The 18,261-nt window shown below is 37.8% G+C and overlaps 1 protein-coding gene across 8 annotated transcripts in view; it reads left to right on the top strand.

Annotated features, from left to right (window-relative positions):
- Positions 1 to 18,261, top strand: part of PPP2R2C (protein phosphatase 2 regulatory subunit Bgamma) — a 207,442-nt gene that overhangs the window by 99,399 nt on the left and 89,782 nt on the right. The window contains exons 2-3 of one of the 8 annotated variants that reach the window (XM_056360958.1): positions 3,313 to 3,463; positions 13,031 to 13,186. The exons of 4 other annotated variants lie outside the window; for them this stretch is intronic. In XM_056360958.1, the coding sequence (XP_056216933.1) occupies positions 13,174 to 13,186 (13 nt within the window). In that variant the 5' untranslated portion in view covers positions 3,313 to 3,463; positions 13,031 to 13,173. Of the gene's footprint in view, positions 1 to 415; positions 1,790 to 3,312; positions 3,464 to 13,030; positions 13,187 to 18,261 lie in introns of those variants that run through there. 3 more of the 8 variants (XM_056360939.1, XM_056360968.1, XM_056360949.1) reach the window with 3 other exon arrangements.

The raw sequence follows: 18,261 nt of genomic DNA, 5'->3' as shown, positions 1-18,261 counted from the left end.
TGCTCTGTAATTTAAAAAGTATCACACTCGTTAGTGTATCCTATCTGTTTAAAAAGAGCTTTAGCTGTACCTCACTCTTCACTGTTTGTCTGCTGTGGAATTTTTCCTTTGTGATAAGGCTAACTTGGAACATTTCAGGCTTTCCTGTCCCTAGTAGAAGGGGTGAACTCACAGTCAACACAGCAAGCGTGAAGCAGCTCTGCATTAAGCATTCCACCTCTGCGGTTACTCTGTTGCTGTGATTAGATTTGAACAGCTCTAGATTTCAGTACTCTGCGTCGTTGGGCTTTCAGTTTTTAATTTTAAAGTTTTCATAGCCAGGGAGGAGAACAGTAGGGGGTTTCATATCCAACCACAGCCCCTTCCCCCCCCAAAAAAAGGTTAAGCTGTGAGTGAAATGCTATTAAAAGCAACACTCATACAGATGCCAAGCAGGAAGATACAGCAAGCATATAATAAAGAACAATTAATTTGCTTCAGAAGGAATGTCTGTGAAATAATAAATTATTTAAAAACAGGTTTCCTTCTGTTTATCTTCTTTTAATCTTAGTTATTTTCTAACTAGGCAATGAAGACTCTGGTTCCACTTAATGTCTTGGTAACCTTGCATTGAAATGCTAGTATTTTACAGCACTGATACCTAATTTTAGCAATCATTATTATGCATAAGTGTCTTGAAATTTGCTACTTTTTACACTTACAGGTTTTGCTGAGGGCACGCAGACTTAATTTAGTTCATTACTATAAGGCAAAATGAGACACTTCATGGATTTTTCATAAGGACACACATTTTTGTTTACGGTTAGATGAACACAATAAGCTGTGTAACGCCTATGTCTGAGTAGATGTAGGTATTTATGCTGTGCACAGGTTAACTTTTTCTTTTCTCCAGATATGTAGGCATAAAGCATGGATAAAAGTGCAGTGTTTAGTTCTTAGACATTGCACAATGTCCTTTGGTCAGCAGTTACTTTATACAAACTTGATTTCTGTATTACTGTGTGGGAGGATGGTAGCATTCATCATAAATCCCAAGGCTAGAAATTAGAAGATCTGAGCAGATTAAGAAGATCTTTTTAAAGGAAACTTGCAAGAAAAGTTCTTTCATTTGAAAAGCTATGGTTGACTTTCTCAAATTATGGTTGTTTGCTCATCTGACCCATTTGTCCAGTAAAAATAATGCTAAGTCCTGTGACATCTTCAGTAGAGCTTTTTTTCATCATGGGAATATAGTATTCATTGCTTCATGGCATTTGCTTTTTATAAACAAGAACTATGATTGATAATGTTCTTGTGAGTATCCTAAACCAGCGTTTGGAACATACATATTTCAGGTGTGAATATGCAGCCAGACCTTGATACTATAACCACTGTGTTCCAGTTATATATTTGGTAAGTATTTTCATATTTTTTAAAAAAAATGTATGGATTTTTTTTAACCAATGGATACTCCATCACTAAAAATCAGCATTATCTTGGATCCTTTCTCAGTCTTCAGTCTTTTGCAAATTGCAGTAGCATACATTCTGAAAAACATGACTGCTGATTTAGAACACCTTCAGTCACTGATGCAAGCTTAAGAAGAAGCATCAGCAGTGTAGGATGGCTATACTACAATTTTCACTCCATGGAAAGTCTGCTCAGTGTTTTGCAGTGCCATGCATTCTCTGTTACATGGCATACGCCTACACTGGCTCAACCAGCGGAAAATCGACAAAAGCATGCAGACGCTGACAGAGATGCTTGAAGAAGTTGAAGAAGTAGAGGTCATCTGGTGTGAAGCTTCTAGGTATGCCCTTCTTTTTATCAACAAAATGACATAGTACTTGAACTATTGATTGTCTTTTACTTGATGTCTGAATACAGATTTTTTTTTTTTTTTTATAATACTTATTGCTTTCTTGTTGATGGGAAGTTGAAGAAGGGAGTTGATCAAAATATGCGGGGCAGTTCATGTTAATACAGAACCTGTCTCCCTTTTCCACCCTCTCAATAAAATGCAGTGGCATGGGACAATTTGAATGCAGTCCTAATGACATGGAAAAGCAAAAAGAGAGGCCACAGACTTGCAAATAAACATTAATTGTTATTTGCTCATTTGAAACTGGCAAGGAGGCAACCAATACGTTGCTCCATGACTAGCTCTAAGTTACTAATGGTACCTGAACTGTGTTTTATGTATCACATTATTCATGTACTTGATCATCATTCTTTCATCATATTTTATGTTCTTGGCCTGTCTGAGTTCATTTGTGGCAGGGAGAAGCCTCTGTGCTCTTCTTGGATGGCTTTTGGTTTCTGTTTTCCTTTGTTTTAAAAATAATCAGATTGCAAATCTTACACAGGGGGATGCTCATCCTTGATGGAGCTCATCCTTGTTTTGCTGTCTAGACCATGAGCATCTGATATGTGACATTTCTCTACTTGCTGCAAAACTACTCCAGTAACTCCATGCTGTTCTGACTACTTCCCCCCTCCCCGCCCCCCCCCCCCCCCCAGGCACTAATACATGGATGGTTCCTGACTTATTAGTATCTTTTTTTAGTTCTCTGAGAATTATTTCTTTTTTTTGTCAAAAAGAGAAGGTGGTAAAAACTAGCTACAGTGGAGCAGAGTAATAAGAAAAACAACTAACTATTCAGACTCAGTTTAGGGGAAAGAAATTTTGATTTCTCATTGTCTTTCTCTTAAATAAACCAAGAGGTAGGTTTGTTCTTTAGTCTACACCCATGTTTACACTTTCCTTCTTTATGCTTATCTGCAGATCAAGTCCACTACTAAACAGAGGTGCTCTCTCTGCCTAAAGTTAAAGTGACCCAAGAGTAGTCTTAAAGTGAACCCACATGATATGTGTGCTTTCAGTCTGTATTGTTGTTCGCAACCTGAATATAATTTGGTTTCACAGTACCCACAGCATGCCAGCAAAGAGCTAATCCTGTACGTGGGCAGTGTATTGTTCCATATTGCCCATTCCTAGTCCTGTCAGGCCATATAAATAACCATGGGTCAGTGCTGGGGCTTCCCCCTCAACATAGTCCTGCGATTTGGGCTGATGCAGCTTCTTTATATGGGGTGGAGGGTTTATACTGTGAGTGGCAGTTGAATTTTCAAGTAAAAAGGAGCTCAGACACCCACTGAAAAGACTGTATTGATATAAGGAGATATTGGATGTAGTGTTAAAGGATTTCTTTAATAGCAGAACTAATTGACACAGTTTTGAAAAGTAGGGGGCTAAAGAGAGAAATTAAATGACTTATCTGTTACATGGCCGAAGTGGATCAATGGCTTTGCTTTTATGTTTTTGTTTGAAAGATAACACCTGCTGGCTGCAGCGTGGGGGGATTCAGCTTCCTTCTGGAGCCTGAGCAAATCACTTGAGGAAGATCTTGCTTTCTGCTGCATCCTGAAGACAACATGGAAGGGGAGAGCATCTATGAAGTTGATTCTGGAGATGGGCTTGGAGGTAAGGATGCCTATCACTTATTTTGTCTTCATCCCAGATGGCCGGTTACAGGGAACCCTTATGACAATGGACCTCGGAAGCCAGAAAAAGCAAATGTGATAAAATGTTTACAGTTCATTGATTGTACTATGTTACTTGACAAGCAGTGAATAAAAATTTTTGAAAACAACTGTGTCCTAGAGGAAGTAGCACACCTAGACACTGCATGTTCTAAATGTTATTTAGAGTCTGAGATGTCTCAAAGATGATGCAAACGCTAAATATTTACAATAAAAGTAAAGGCATATAGCCTTTTCTGTCTGTCTTTGCTTTTCCTTTTTCTGTCTTTCACATGGTGAGTAACTGTATTGAACGCACTTTCTGTTTTGTTTGTATTTTTTTTTAGCTGGATTACAGAAAATGGCATGAAATGGTATTGACTCTGTCTTTATACTAGCAACCCATGTGTAGACAGAGACTTTTCATTGACCTAAAATAAAGTTAGCTTTATTTTCTTGCTTAGTTACTAACTCTACAGGTGTCCTTTAGCAAATTAGCTAATGTCGTTGCTATGGTTTATCATTTTCATAAAGGGGCAAACAGCTTCTCTGAGAAAGTAATACTACATACATCTACAGGGCTGTTGTTCTTTGCATGTAATGCAGGAGACCTTTGACAGAGTTTTTTGTTACATCCATCTGTTTTTAATTCCTGGTTTAACACAGCTTCTTCTGAGATAAACTAATCAAACACCTTTGTCTAGTTTGAAGAACACCTTGAACTGCCTAGGTCAACTTGCTTTTGAACTCAGAAGTCTAAATATTATGGCAAAGAATGAGTTTCTACATTAGAACATTTTAATAACATAAGTCTTGGTGTGCTGCACATCTGCTTGATGGTTTAGATGTTTTCCTGTGACTGTATTGTAAGCAGGTAGACAGCTTTTTGTCTGAGTGTACTGTGCTTGTGCTAAGATGCCCCCTTTTGTGCTTATTTCTTCCGTAATACTTTTCCTGGACCCTAGCTGTATCAGCAGTACTAGGAGAAACAGTTTCTACTGTCTTTACCACTGAATTTCCTTCTCATTAATGAGTTGCTTTCAGACACTCATCAGCTGGGCTACCATGCAGATATGTATCCTTAAGCAGTTGGAGTTTTTTTAAGACAAAAACCCCCTGGTTGTTCAAGTCACTTTTAAAATTCTTGATAATACTCTCTATGAAATAATTATTTTGTCATAATAAATCTTGTAACAAGAGCAATATAAGTATTTATGCTGAAATAATGCCTTTCTGCTAGGTGAATGAAGGATAATAAAGTAGCAGCATAGTCTTTGACATTGTAAACATTTGTGTTGCCCTTTCCCAAAGTTTTGGAAACAGCTGGAGCCATCATTATGATTGTTACTCGTTAGGATGCAAAATGGGAAAGTAATCTATCTCAAGCACTAGTATTGGTCTTACCATTGTGTCCTTCACTCACTGAATCTCTGCTGTGGTATGGCATCTTTGTAATGTTTTTCATGCCACTTCGAGCATGGAAAAATTCTTTCAGATATGAAGTTAAAGACAATTTTGTATCCCAGCCCTCCTTGTGTCTGACCTTTGTTGTTATAAGTTACTGACCTTGAATCTACATTTTTCTTATTTATATAGGCAAGACTAAGTGTGTATGATTACACAGAATGGGTAACCACATTTCTGGCTTGTCCTGTTCTCTCTCTTCCTTTTGGATTCTGACTTAAGATAAGATTTTCAGAGCAAATTTACTATTTTTGGGAAGCAGAATAGATTTTCATTGACATAATTTGAATAGAATTACTGGTACAAAATCAGAATCTGGTCTTGTATGTGATAGGGCTGTATTTATAGGAGCATGTTGGTATCTCTAATGTACGTGTTTCTGTGATGCTTTTTTGAACAAAGTGTGCATGCATGAATAATACCAACCACAGAGAGTACCAGTTCACATTTTTCAGGAAACAGGTGATAATCTTTCTGTGTGAATAGCTCGAAAGCAGCTCAAGTAAAAAAAAAAATTCTTGCCTTATCCCTTATAGACAAAACAAAGGTATATCACAACAAACTCACCAAAAAAATCCCATTCTGAATGTATGAGGAATGGGCAAGAGCTAGCACTTTGTTATGATCAGCCCATCAACCATTCTTAGCTGATGAGTACGGGAAGCGTTGGAAACTCCATGTTTTAAAATCTAGGACAGCTAAAACGTTGAATGTGGCTTTGCTAAGTTTCTTGGATTCTCTTTGTCCTGCTTTTCCTGTTTCCACTTGAGATACAAAAATGACAATTATATGTTGTTTATGGAGCCACACTAGGGAATTTTACAGCTTTATAGAATGTAAACTAAAGAAAAATGTGACTTTAAAATATTTTTAAAAAGATAAATGACATGTATACTTTCTGAGATAGGTACATAGTTCTCAGTAATGTATAACAAAGTCTGTATACACTCTATATATTATAAATCCAGCATACCTTGAGATATGTACATGTCAAGAACAAATGTATGATTAAAATTAGGCTGATGTCTGAATTATGACTTATCAAGATCTGAGACAAAACAGAAACATGCCCATTTTCAGTAACATGGGTAGAATATGTCAAGCAATTTACTAGTAAGATGAAATCACCTCCAAAAAATAAAGTATATTTTGTTAATTCAGGTTCTGGGGTCTCTGATGGAGGAGTTTCCTGAGATCTTAAACTCCCTGTGAGACTGCTTGAGTTGAGGGTCAAAAGACCTTAAGAATTTTGTAGCCATTTCTTGTCAGATCCAAAAAAATAATATTGATAAAAATATTACTCCATAGTTCATTATTTCATTCCTAGAAAATCAGACCACTGTTTTCAGGAATCCGAGTAAGGCTCTTCCCCTCATTTTAATTGCAAAATAATGTTTGGATTTTCATAGGTGTGGGTGGCTTATAGAACTCCTTGATGCCAGTAAAAACTCAGGAATGATGTTTATAGAGATCAAGTAAATTAATTTGATGCTGTGGAGTTTTGTACTTAACTCAGACTTCTTTGATTTAAAAATTAGCCCTAATATTAAAAGCAATGTAGGTAGTTGTGCTGAAGCCTTTGTACCTGGTCTTTTTGACTTAATGTTACTTTATAGCAAGTTTTGAATGCCTCTTAAATGATGCACAGAGAGCAGAGCTGGCTTTTCTCCTGGCCTATAAAGCCAGACTCAGTGGGGGTCATTATTTTGTTATTATGCAGTGAAATAGTCTCCTGAGTACAAGCCACCCCAAACATGGTGGAAAAGAGACAGGACTGTAATTCTTCGCTGTGCAATACACTGAAGACCTGTTATGGCTAACCTAGAACAGAAGGGTACATCTACCTCAAAGCAAAAACTTCATAGCTTCAGTTGCCTAGGAGAGATTTGCGCTCTCCTCATACACAGGAGCTCTGTAGTGGGGTGACCTTGGCTGGCTGCCAGGAGCCCAGCAAGCTGCACTCTCGTTCCCACTTCTCAGCAGGACAAGATGATGTCTTGCTTCTTGGGAAAGAAAATAAGATGAAAGGATAAGGAGAGGGGCATCACTCATTGGTTACTGTCACAGGTGAAACAGACTAGACTTGAGAAATATTCATTTATTACTAATTAAAAATACAGTAGGTTAGTGACAAAAACCCCAAAACAAAACCCATCTTCTCCTCACCCCTTTTCTTTCCAGACTCAACTTCACTCCTTCCTTCCTAACTTTTCTGCTACCTCTTGCCACCCCTGAGCAGCGCAGAGGGATGGGGAATGAGAGTTACACTCAGTCCATAACATTTCATCTCTCCTGCGCCTTTTCCTCCTGCTCTTCCCCTCCTCCAGTGTGAGGTCCCGCTCAGGGGACGCCGTCCTTCATGACCTTCTCCAGCATGGGTCCTTCTCATGGGCTCTTCAAGAACTGTTCCAGTATGGATCCTTTCCACAGGGTACAGTCCCTCAGGCACGTACTGCTTCAATGTGGGTCCCCACAGGCCACAGTTCTTCCCAGAAAACCTGCCTCTGTGTGGGCTCCTCTCCATGGAACCACAACTCCTGCTCGGAGGCTGCCCCAGTGTGGGCTGTCCATCGGCTGCAGTTTCCTTCAGGGCATCTTGACTTGCTCTGGTGTGGGGTCCTCTATGGGCTGCAGGTGGGTATCTCTCCACTGTGGTTCTCCAAGGCCTGCAGGAGGACAACCTGCATCACCATGGTCTTTTCCATGAGCTGCAAGGTAACTGCTGCTCTGGCGCCTGGAGCACCTTCTCCCCCTCGTTTTCAGTGACCTTGGTGTCTGCAGGGCTATTTCGCTCAGGTTTTCCCATTCCTGTCTCTCAGCTGCTCTTGTGCAGCTTTTTCACCCTTTCTTAAATATGTTATCACAGAAGTGCCGCTGGCATCACTCATGGGCTCAGCTCTGGCCAGTGGTGGGTCTGTCCTGGAGCTGCTGGAAGCGGCTCTTTACACCACAGGGGCATCTCCTGGTGTCTTCTCACAGAAGCCACCGCTGAAGCTCTCCCCCCAACAAAACCTTGCCGTATAAACCCACCACAGACTCCATACGGTTATTGCAGAGCAATATGCTGCTCCAATTATATTACCTGTAGACCTGATGCAGTTCTTAGAGGGTGTTGTCATTAAGTGATTGTCTTTATTATCAATATATTGTGGCTACTTGGATGTGTTCCTAAAAGTAGTAACTAACTTGGGCAATGTAAAGTGTATTTGGAGACATTCCTTTAGAAACTTTTAATCATTTTAATTATGAACTGATATTGTTATTAATTAAAACCGAAGATCAAGCTCTATTATTATTGCGCTTCTGTGGACTTGATTTTTCAAAATTTAATCCTGTTTGCTTTGGCAAAGAGTTTGAAGCTTCAAGGGATATATGCAGAATCAATACCATGGCACATATTTTTTCCTTGTTCCCTGTACTGTATTTTAATAAGAACCTGAAAGTTTGCAGCTGCCCAAAAGGTATTACAGGGAAGAGACTAGGGAGGGATTCGGCAACTTCGGTGGTTCTGTTGTGGTGTTTATATTTACACCAGATCTGCTTTTGGCCTGATGTTTTCACTTGTAGCTCTTCAAGTAAAAAATCCTTCCTGTGTATTATTAGCAGGGCTGTGAGCCAGTTGCTATGGTATTCAGCTTTTTTTTTTTTTTTTTTAAACCAATCTGCTTGCTTTTGTGATGATTCAGCCCAGAATAAGAAATCGGTCACACAGACTAGAGCTGTAATCAAAAAAGCAGCTATTGTTGGCTTGAAAATCTATAGAGGTTGGGAGAATAGCAGAATTTGAGTTCAAGAAAATATTTATCACAGTCTGTGTTTACGGTATATATTCTAATGTGTAACTGTATGCTAGTACTGGTGGTAATGGCAGTAGTCCTTTTTCAGGATGATGATAAAAATTGAATCACTGGACTAATTTCTCTGTGTTGTTCTACCACCCCAAGGGCATCAGTAATTTCAAGCTAAAAAATGATCAGGTGTTTTTATTCTGTGGCCGGTTTTGATTTTTTTCATTGTGTTACTAAATGGTACTATGTTTCTGACAGGATGTTATTTGCTAGTGGAAGATTACCAGACTCTGCTGCTTGTCTTCTCAATTTTAGTGTTGCTGTTTGGCTAATAAGAAAATTCTGGAAGACTGCTGGGTAATGTAGAAGGATTTTAAAGTCATAATGGTGCTGATATGTAGCTGCGGTGATCCAAGGATAAAAGAAAGACAAAGTAGTTAGAGGGAGGTATGTTCTGATAGATTAACTATCTAAAAAGGTAGGACAGACTTGTAGGTATTCTACATGTTTTAAGAAGCTCTTGTCTGCTTGAAGGCAAGGTTGTTTTCCTATCCACCCTGGCTGCAACTGTATCAGCAGGACAAAGAAAAGATACTGCTCTTTTATGGAAAAGAATTTATTTTTGAAGTCATGTCTATACCACAAATAAAACTTTTAAATTTCAATGTAGAAATCACAAGGAATCACACTTGTAAAAGGCAGCGCTACATACAGAAAGGCCATCAAAATCTAGACAGTGCAGCTGATAACAGTAAACATGTGAAAACACATTTGAATTTGGAAATAACTAGAAAAAAAATATTTCCTTTAGGAATGCTCTTTGTCTGTGTGCTCTGTACAATACATTGCCAAAAGCCTTTCCCAGTGCGTAGCAGGATCTCCTGAAGAACACTTTACTTACTGCTCCCAGAAGTGTTATAAGACCTTTCATTTCCTTTCCCACAACCTTATGCAGTACCCCTTCTTTTTCTGTATGCAGGTAATAACGTACCACTGTGGATTAAAATGCTGGCAGTGAATAATGATAATCTCTGCTGTCACTGAGCATGAACAAAACCACTTCCTAGTTATCAAAGGTTTGACTAAGAATAGCAACTAAATGATGAAGTTGAATCTTGGAGAGGCTTTAATGATGCTGATAGAGACCTTGAACTTTTCCACTTCTGGAACAGCTCCATTTCAATGTTTGAATTCCTCGTTGTCACTAGACATCCAGGTAAACCTCAGTGTGCTGTGTACATGCCACCAGAACAGTAAAGCAGTCAGCTGTGATGTTCAGGAAATACAGGTTTCTAAGCATGTGGTACATGACTTTGCAAGAGGTCAAGAGGAAGATGTGCATCAGCTTATCAAACAAAATGAAAAATCTACCTTCCAAGATAATACAAAAAATAAAAAAGAGCAGAGCAAAAACAACCCCAAAAAAAGACATCACAGCAAACTACTCTTCCTTGTTTATAGTAAGTAGTAAGTCTTAATTTATTGTGCTGGGATTCCTGCATTGGTAATAAGTGGTACATGGAGATATCCCTATTGACTGTTTAGCTAAACAGGCTAAAGTCTTTTTAGGTCAATTATTAATTTTTATTTATGTCAAATCTATGCTTTAAACACATACTCATGGGACAATCTCCTATGTTTTCCAGTGAAATGAAAAACCGAGAAAAATCTAGATGTATCAAGAGATATTTTTAGAGTTTATTTAATATCTGTGGGTGTCACATTTGTTAGTTGCCCACTGGATGTCTGAATACATAAAAAACACATCCAGAAGACACAGTTTTTAACACTCATGTCTTATCTTCTGATGTTTTCATCAGAAGCTTTTTATTGTTTGTTAGTGTTTTTAAACTTACTTTAAAGAACTATTTACTAAGTTACAAGATGTGTATGAATGACCAGCAGTCACTATGGCATTATAGTCATTACAGTATGGCAGATAGTTTTGTGCTATAATAAATGTGGGATATTTTATATTTATTCTTATCTTCATCTAGAAATATATTTGTAAATACAGGAGGGAGAGCAAAGGATGAGAGTTGTTCTTCTTGGACGCAGCTTTTTGGTGGCTTGCATTCAAAATCTGTAGAGGGCATTTATGAAAAGTGATGCTAATCTGTAACCATTGCTGACAATAAAAATATTGTGGAAATAATCCTGAAGGTAATTATGAAATCAAAATGCTCATAAATACTAGCAAGGTGCTTAAGTGACAATTGGTGTCTTTGGTCCAGGTCTTCACTTGATGGCAGGGATATAGTGAGTTTATTAAGGGATGACAATTTGAAATGTAAAAATAGAAAAACTCAGCAAATGGGTCCTAGCAAAATGACAGAAATATGACTTGTCAGAGTTCTCCTGTAGTTGTCTGCTGCAGATAAATGCTTAGATGAAGTCTTCCAGTAGTGGGATAGATGATCTAGAGATAAATTGTTCTGTTCTTTATTCAAGCACCACAGTCATTGATCATATCATTTTTAAAGTGTTAAGCATCTAAAATTCTTAAGCCAGAAAGTGGGCAACAATATTCAAGCTCTTCGAAGTACTTTCTGCAGTGGCCCTTGCATTTTATTATTTTTGCAAGAGCACCTATACAAAATACAAATTTTAGTAGTTTTTTGAGTGACATCTAAAGTACACGTATGTTCCTGTATGACTTCACTTAGAAATTGCTCTTGGCTAATAATTGCCAACGTCTACTTGCCACCCAGCTTGTAAGGCAAGTCATAAGGAACAAGATTTCATTTAGTAGAGCTCTACGTTTTTAAAAGAAGTGTAATGCAAGAGATAGGGAGTGTATATTAGTTTGCTTATATAAAGAATACTCTGTGCACTGATCTGTTCTTCAAAGACATGGCTTGCTACATTTCACTTGACTTACTGTTCGCAAGTTGTATACACATACTGATAGTTCTTCACTGCTCTTACTGAATCTTTGCAAGTAGTGACATACACCAGTCCCCTGCTGGTGTAAGTATCCCAGCTCCACTGCTTTTGGAAATTATAATAGGGATATGATGGTCTACAATACCCAGAGGACTTGCCCCATTTCCTTCAAAAGAATATGGTGGGCTTGATTCAGATTCAGCATTTATGGCAGTACTGCTTTTAATATTGCAAATATAAGTAGAAAGAAAACTCTCTCGTGAGTATGATGCATGCAGATACACACCTGAGTGACTAACTTGAATTGATTGCTGCTGTCTGGACTGGATTCACATAATGACAAATGTCTTCATAAAAATAACTGCTTTGATACAGCACTTCATCTTTCTGAGTTTCAACGCTCCGCAAATTTAAGTATAAGCATGTGTAAATAAACATTGAAATCATCCCAGCACGTACAATAGATTTTCTTTTTTGCCCTGTTCAGTACTTGCATGTATTTCCTTTGCAGTGTATCTTCTAGAAAAGAAAGGCTTTTGGAGAAAAGTGAAAGATAGAAATTAAAATGGAGAATAAATTTTTACATGGATCCATTAATTTTTTCTCTTTGATGCTATGTAGACCTGGGATGAGTGGTTGATAGCTCGGGCTGCTCTGCTTTGAATACCAATGTTAATATAAAATGGGTTCCTTAACTTCCTCTCCTAATGTTCTGATAACAGAAGCACAGTTTGTTTCTTTGAAATAGAGCATTTTATTTTTATGCTTCTGTGATTATTTTTTTTTCATTTCTGTTTTTCATTAGGAAGGTCCTACCTTTAAAAGGGAAAGAGCACCTGTTCTCTAGATCCTGTAGACTGGTTTTTGGGGGGCTCCATTTTAAATTTTATTGACTGAAGCAGTTAACGCTTCTTAAAACCCTGCTTCAATAAACATTCTCTTAAACTGTTGTTGTTGTTGAGGGTAAACTGATTAATGTGTGTTGAATCCCTTCAACAGCTGTACAACGAGTTTCACACCAAGGAATTTCAAAGTAATTATTTCAATGACAGATCAGGACTGGACTATCAGCACGTCCCTGATAATTCCAAAGATAGTACCTACTACTTTGGGGTTAGGAGTATGAGAGAGGAAACTTTCCTCAGTCTCAGCTAATTACACTCATGAAAGCGGATATAGGAGCTAGAAGGATCAGGGCTGCAGCCTGTGACTTACACTTTTGTAAATCTGGGAATGTCCACTGAGAGGAAGTATTCTGTTACTGAAAGTGATTGGGAGAACAAGGTGCTTGCTTGCTTACAGGGTCAACAGTTTTGTTCCTGCTTGAAACATTATCCTTAGATGAGGAAAGTTTTCACCATTTTTTTGTCTTGAATTTCTTTGTTTTTTAGGGAAAGCTATAAGGAAGCTTGTGCGCAAGGCGACTGTGGTGGCATCTAGAATCCTCAGATTTCCTTGACTGAATCCATCTGGGTTTAGCCCTAAATATAGTAGACAAGCTGCACTGCTTGCACTGATAAATTGTATCTTCCAAATGATAGACCAAGGTACAGTCATGTATACTAACCGTTTTTGATCTCATTTGACTCTTGATTCTGTTGCTTTTTGGGTAGTTGTGACAGTACAGTTTGTCCCCGTTGTTGTGGACTATCTTTTCATATCAGTATTCCCAAAAAAATATTAATTGAAAGAGACTTCTGGCCTGGCTCTTGGATTTGATGTTGCCAGCTCCTTACAAGGCTGCGGCTTGGTGGGAAACAGTCTCTCCTGAGACTTGTGAACTTGCCTTCAGTGGCAGGTAGACAGTGGGACTGTTGACAGCACAACTTTATGTGGTTTTACTACCCATAGAAAAGAAAAAAGTGCGAACCTAAAACAAAACTCCATATAATTTTCATTTTACTTTGTGTGCTCAGCAGTCATGAAAACAGACTGTGTTCTAACAAAGCATAGATTTTGACTATAAAATAACAGCTGTATCATGAAAAGAAAAAATAGATCAATAAAGCACTATTCTAAATGATAGTTAATAATTAGGTTTCCTTATATCTGCTTTGGTATCTCAGCTAGCTGTTGGAATGAGCAAGCAATCTCAGTGCCAACTGGCCTGCTTTCTGAGGTCAGAAATTCTCTTTGCTTTTGTTTTAGATGGGAAAATCTTCTGTCTCCTACCTGTGTCTTTTCTGAACTATAGGGGAGATAACTTTAATAACACAGAATATTACCAGTCTCAAGATGTTTCTGGAGTTGTGGTGTTGGTTCACGTTTTCAAAGACGTTGGTATCAAATAGAATGTATTGCTCTGCTTGGATCATCCATGACATCTGAAATTTTTTTAAAATTGTCTTATTTGAGCATGACATTGGTTGAATAGTAATCCAATTGCACAGAGGCTATTAAATTTTTTATTTTTACATGGTTTAGATATTGAGTTGGAAGACTTAAGAGTTGTCTTTTCTTTTGGCCAAAGATGGGGGGAATGCTTCCTGCATGTGTCTTCTCAGTTCCTTCATACTACATGTTGGTCTGCAGCTGTCCGCTCCTCCACCTTCAAATGTTGAGATTTATCCTTGTTTTGGTGTTGCACTCGGCTACGAAACCTTACAGTGGCTTCTCCCTAGTACACAAAGTACTTGGGGAGAGCAGCTTGGGTCTGGAATGCATGGTTGCAAGCTCAGATTGGTTGGCTCATTTGGCCCTTGGTGAATGTCCAGGTCTTGCTAAGGGAGATCCTGTACCAACTTCTAGTTGAAATCATTAACTGACCACAATAAAGGAGTCTGGTTGTCACATGCAATTTGTGAGTTGCATATGGCTTTGAAGTTGCTTATGTAGCATCTGTTTTCTGTTGTCTGGCAACAGAATATTAGATTTAAAAAATGAATGCCACTGGTGTTCAGCCTTGCAGAGTTGGTCTACAGATGGCTCTCCTTTTGAATTTAATTCTTTTACAATATATGTACTTGGTGAGAGGTTAATAAAAAGTTCCCATAATTATCCTGTTTAATTAGTACATTGCAGCAAATAATTGAAGAATATGGCTACCTTTTCAATTGACAGCAACAGCTCACGCCTTTGGGGCACAGATAATTTTCTGTGCGTACCATTAATGGAACAGGAAGATGAGTACATCTTTTGTTCCTGGGTTGTGATACTGTCTGTGATGACATTCAGCTGGCCTGTCATGGTCTGCATCAAACACTTCCCTGCCCACTGCCAATGCTTTGTGATAAGTCTTTGTATGTATTGTATATCTATCTACTGAGCATTTGGTGGGTCAGATCATTTGGGTGGCATTAATTCATTGTCGTTGTCCTAGAAAATTCTGATGCTATTTAATGGTGTGTTTTATAAAATATCATTCTCCCTTCTTTATTTACAATCTTTAGGAATATTCTGACTGCTAACAAAATAATTTCTGAACAGAAAAGGAACTCAAGAGAAGTTCCTTCTACAAGATAAACAGTGGATACCACATCAGAAATATCTGGGAGCTGGCAAAGAAAGTTAAAGCTAATTGTATGCTTTGATGTAAAGCTCTGGAATGTAATGCCTGCTGCAGAAGTGGTGGATGTGGACAGCCTGTCCTCCAGACCCTGACAATGGAGAGCAGAGAGGATGGGTCAGGCTCTCCTTAACCACACATGGAAGCCAGACTAAGGCTGTTGTGGCATAACATTGCTGTTAGTATAGATAACGCTGTAACAGTAGTAGGATGCTAGAGATAGTTTTAAAATTCAGCTAATAAATGAAGGAGATTCAGTTGTCGATAACTACAAAATTTAGAAATACCTGAAGCCCAGGGGCATTTTTGTGTTAAATGAAAAACATGTTTAATGAAGTCAAGTACCCAAAAGTCAGGAAAAGTTGGAGATTTGTTAATGTTGGGTTTTGACAGCTGCTTTTGTGTTCAGCTGTATAATCACAGTTTTACTTTAGCTTAGTAGTCACTCAATGAATTAATTCAATATATAGAAAGGTATTCTGAAAAAGTCATGGTAAATAAGTTTCTTTTACCATTGTTTTTGAGAGCTTGACCCAAAAATTTTGTCTTTATTTGAAAGGTCTTAATATGGAACTAAATGTATTTAGTAAAAGTTAAGATGTTTCAGCTAGATACTAGCTTGAGTTAGAGCACAATGATATACAGATCATCTTATTAGCTCCAACTCTTCAGCACAAAGGGCTGAGGATGAATATCATCAGAAGCAAGTAGGAGAGAATGCAGATTTGAAGTGTTCAGTGGAAGAAATCTCTGAGTTGGTTGTAGAGAGAACTGGTTATGCTAATTTAATAAGCACACAGACACAGAGACCTTACAATGTAAGGAGAGAAAAGTTAATTTGGAGTTTCAACTATTAAAAGGGATTCTATAGAGATAAAGCAGCTATTACTATAGTTGTGGATTTAATACAGAGGTAAATCATCCCTTTAGAAAGGGCAGTTCATACAGTCAGAGGTCTCCCCAACCAATGGGCCCAATGGATTTTCTGCATTGATTAAAAGGTGCAGAGTGGGAAACATGGAGGGAGGTAAGGCAGAAAAACAGGAATAAGCAGATCTTTAAATCTCATTGAAATTCATGGCAAGAGCATGAATTTGGCACAACAGAGGATTTCCAAATGAGCCTTCAGTTCCTCACACCAATGGCCAGGCGACAGGACTGTTGTTACTCTGCCCTGTTCTGTACGAGGAGTGAATAAAATACGCTGTTGCATGGTGTTTGCTTTTGTAGTGGTTCATTTTATCTCACTGCATTCCCATCTAAAAACACAACAAACTTGGTGAGCAGCTGAAGTGATGGTTTTTCAGCAACAGCATACTGGTATGAACTTTTATGTGCACTCGGCACTGCGACATCACCGAACGCTTGCTTGCTGCGCTGCTATTTAATGTTGCTCTAGCCGCTTCTGACAAGTTGATGTACTCGCACATCAGGATCCTGTATTGGTACATCATAGGGAGACAGAATGATCAGTAACCATGTTCCCTCGCAGGGCAGTGGTTATAAATAAGCTTCAGGAGGAGGTCACGTAGCCTTCTTTTTTTTTGCTCTTTTCAAAGATGTTTTCACTTTTCTGTATTATGGAGGTGGTGCAAACTTGAGCAGTCTTGTACCGCATAATCAAAGATTCCAAAAACCTGATGTGCCGTCACGTGTGTTTGATTATGCAGTGCTATGTTTTTTTGCCATTAAAATGTACTAATAACTAACAAACTTCCATTTCTGGCTACTTGCATATTTACGTACTATTCCTTTGTTATAGAAATTAAAAGTGAAAAAAATGGAATTTCCTTGGGAAAATTGATTATTCTGACCTTTGAGGAAACAAAAGAAAAGCTTATAGCCAATATAGTATTAGTTATTTAATTTTTTTTATTGTCTTCTTTTCTGTTTGGGTTTTATTTCTTCACCTATTTGTGTAGTGAAGCCATTAGCAAGTTTACATTAGGGCTCCAATTAATAAGGATTGATTTAAATATTAGCTTAAAAAAGTTATCTGCCACTTAGTTGATGGGAGAAGGAACAATTAAAGAGTTAATATAATGACTAGATAGCACATTTGCTCTTCAAAGTTTTAAATACTGTGTGAGCAAAAAGTGGTAATTACTTTCAATAGCTAATGTTGTACCCTTATCTTAATATATTTAGAAATCTAAACAGCTAAGCTGATTTCTGTCTTCAGAAGTTGTGTAAAGTCTTTGCATATTCTTGTGTATTCATGTGGTCTGGATGTATTCTAGCTCAGACTTTAATCAGATTTTAATCTGAGAAGTAAGCAGCTGATGCTATTTTATTTAGTAGTTATTTTTAAGCCCTCTTATAATTACACCTTGCAACTTTTTTTTACCTGCTTTTTGCTAGTATAATTTAGATAGCTTGCTTTAATAATCTTAGTAGATAATACATTTTTGCATGATTACTCTGCAATGGGGACATATTTCTTTTCTGATTAATAGTGATTCAGACTAAAGCACGTGGTCAATAAACACGTAATACAGTAAATATAACGATCAAACAGCAAAAGTGAAAACAGAATAAAAAAGTGCCAGAAGTCCTTCTCCAACCTAAAAATGAACAAACCTCAGATCAAATTCTCTCCACTTCCTAAATAAAATCAATGTGCACACACAAGGTGGTGTATGCTTTTACAGCCTAAAAAAAGGTCTGATTCTGGAAATGCATGTTCAGCTGTCACTGAGCAGTACTTCCTAATACTGTCAGAATATTCTACTAAAGGGGAAAAAAACCCCAAACTTGAAATGAAAAGGCCTTAAGGGTTATTGAAGGAGATCTGCATTCTTTCTGTTAAACTCAATTAGGAATTTAGAATACGTTTATCCAGGTTTTACCCATTAAACTTTGATAAATGTGAAAACAAGCATTCTGTGTACATGGTAACTACTTTTGGTACCAGATTGCTTAATGGAAAGGCAGTTATGTTTAAGTCATTACGATGTGTATGTATGTATTCTTCCTTGTTGTTTCCTAACTTTTTCACTGAACCAACAGAAATGACTGTAAGCTGACAGTATCTAGTTATGGTTTATGTTTAACATGTGTTTTAAACAATTTTCATGCTGCTTCTACTGTGGTAAAAGTAAAATCAGGATGTTGTTA

Source organism: Falco biarmicus, chromosome 1, assembly GCF_023638135.1.
Source record: "Falco biarmicus isolate bFalBia1 chromosome 1, bFalBia1.pri, whole genome shotgun sequence".
In the NCBI taxonomy this organism is placed as follows: domain Eukaryota; kingdom Metazoa; phylum Chordata; class Aves; order Falconiformes; family Falconidae; genus Falco; species Falco biarmicus.
The sequence above is the reverse complement of the archived record's forward strand: the minus strand, read 5'-3'. Positions and strand labels throughout refer to the sequence as shown.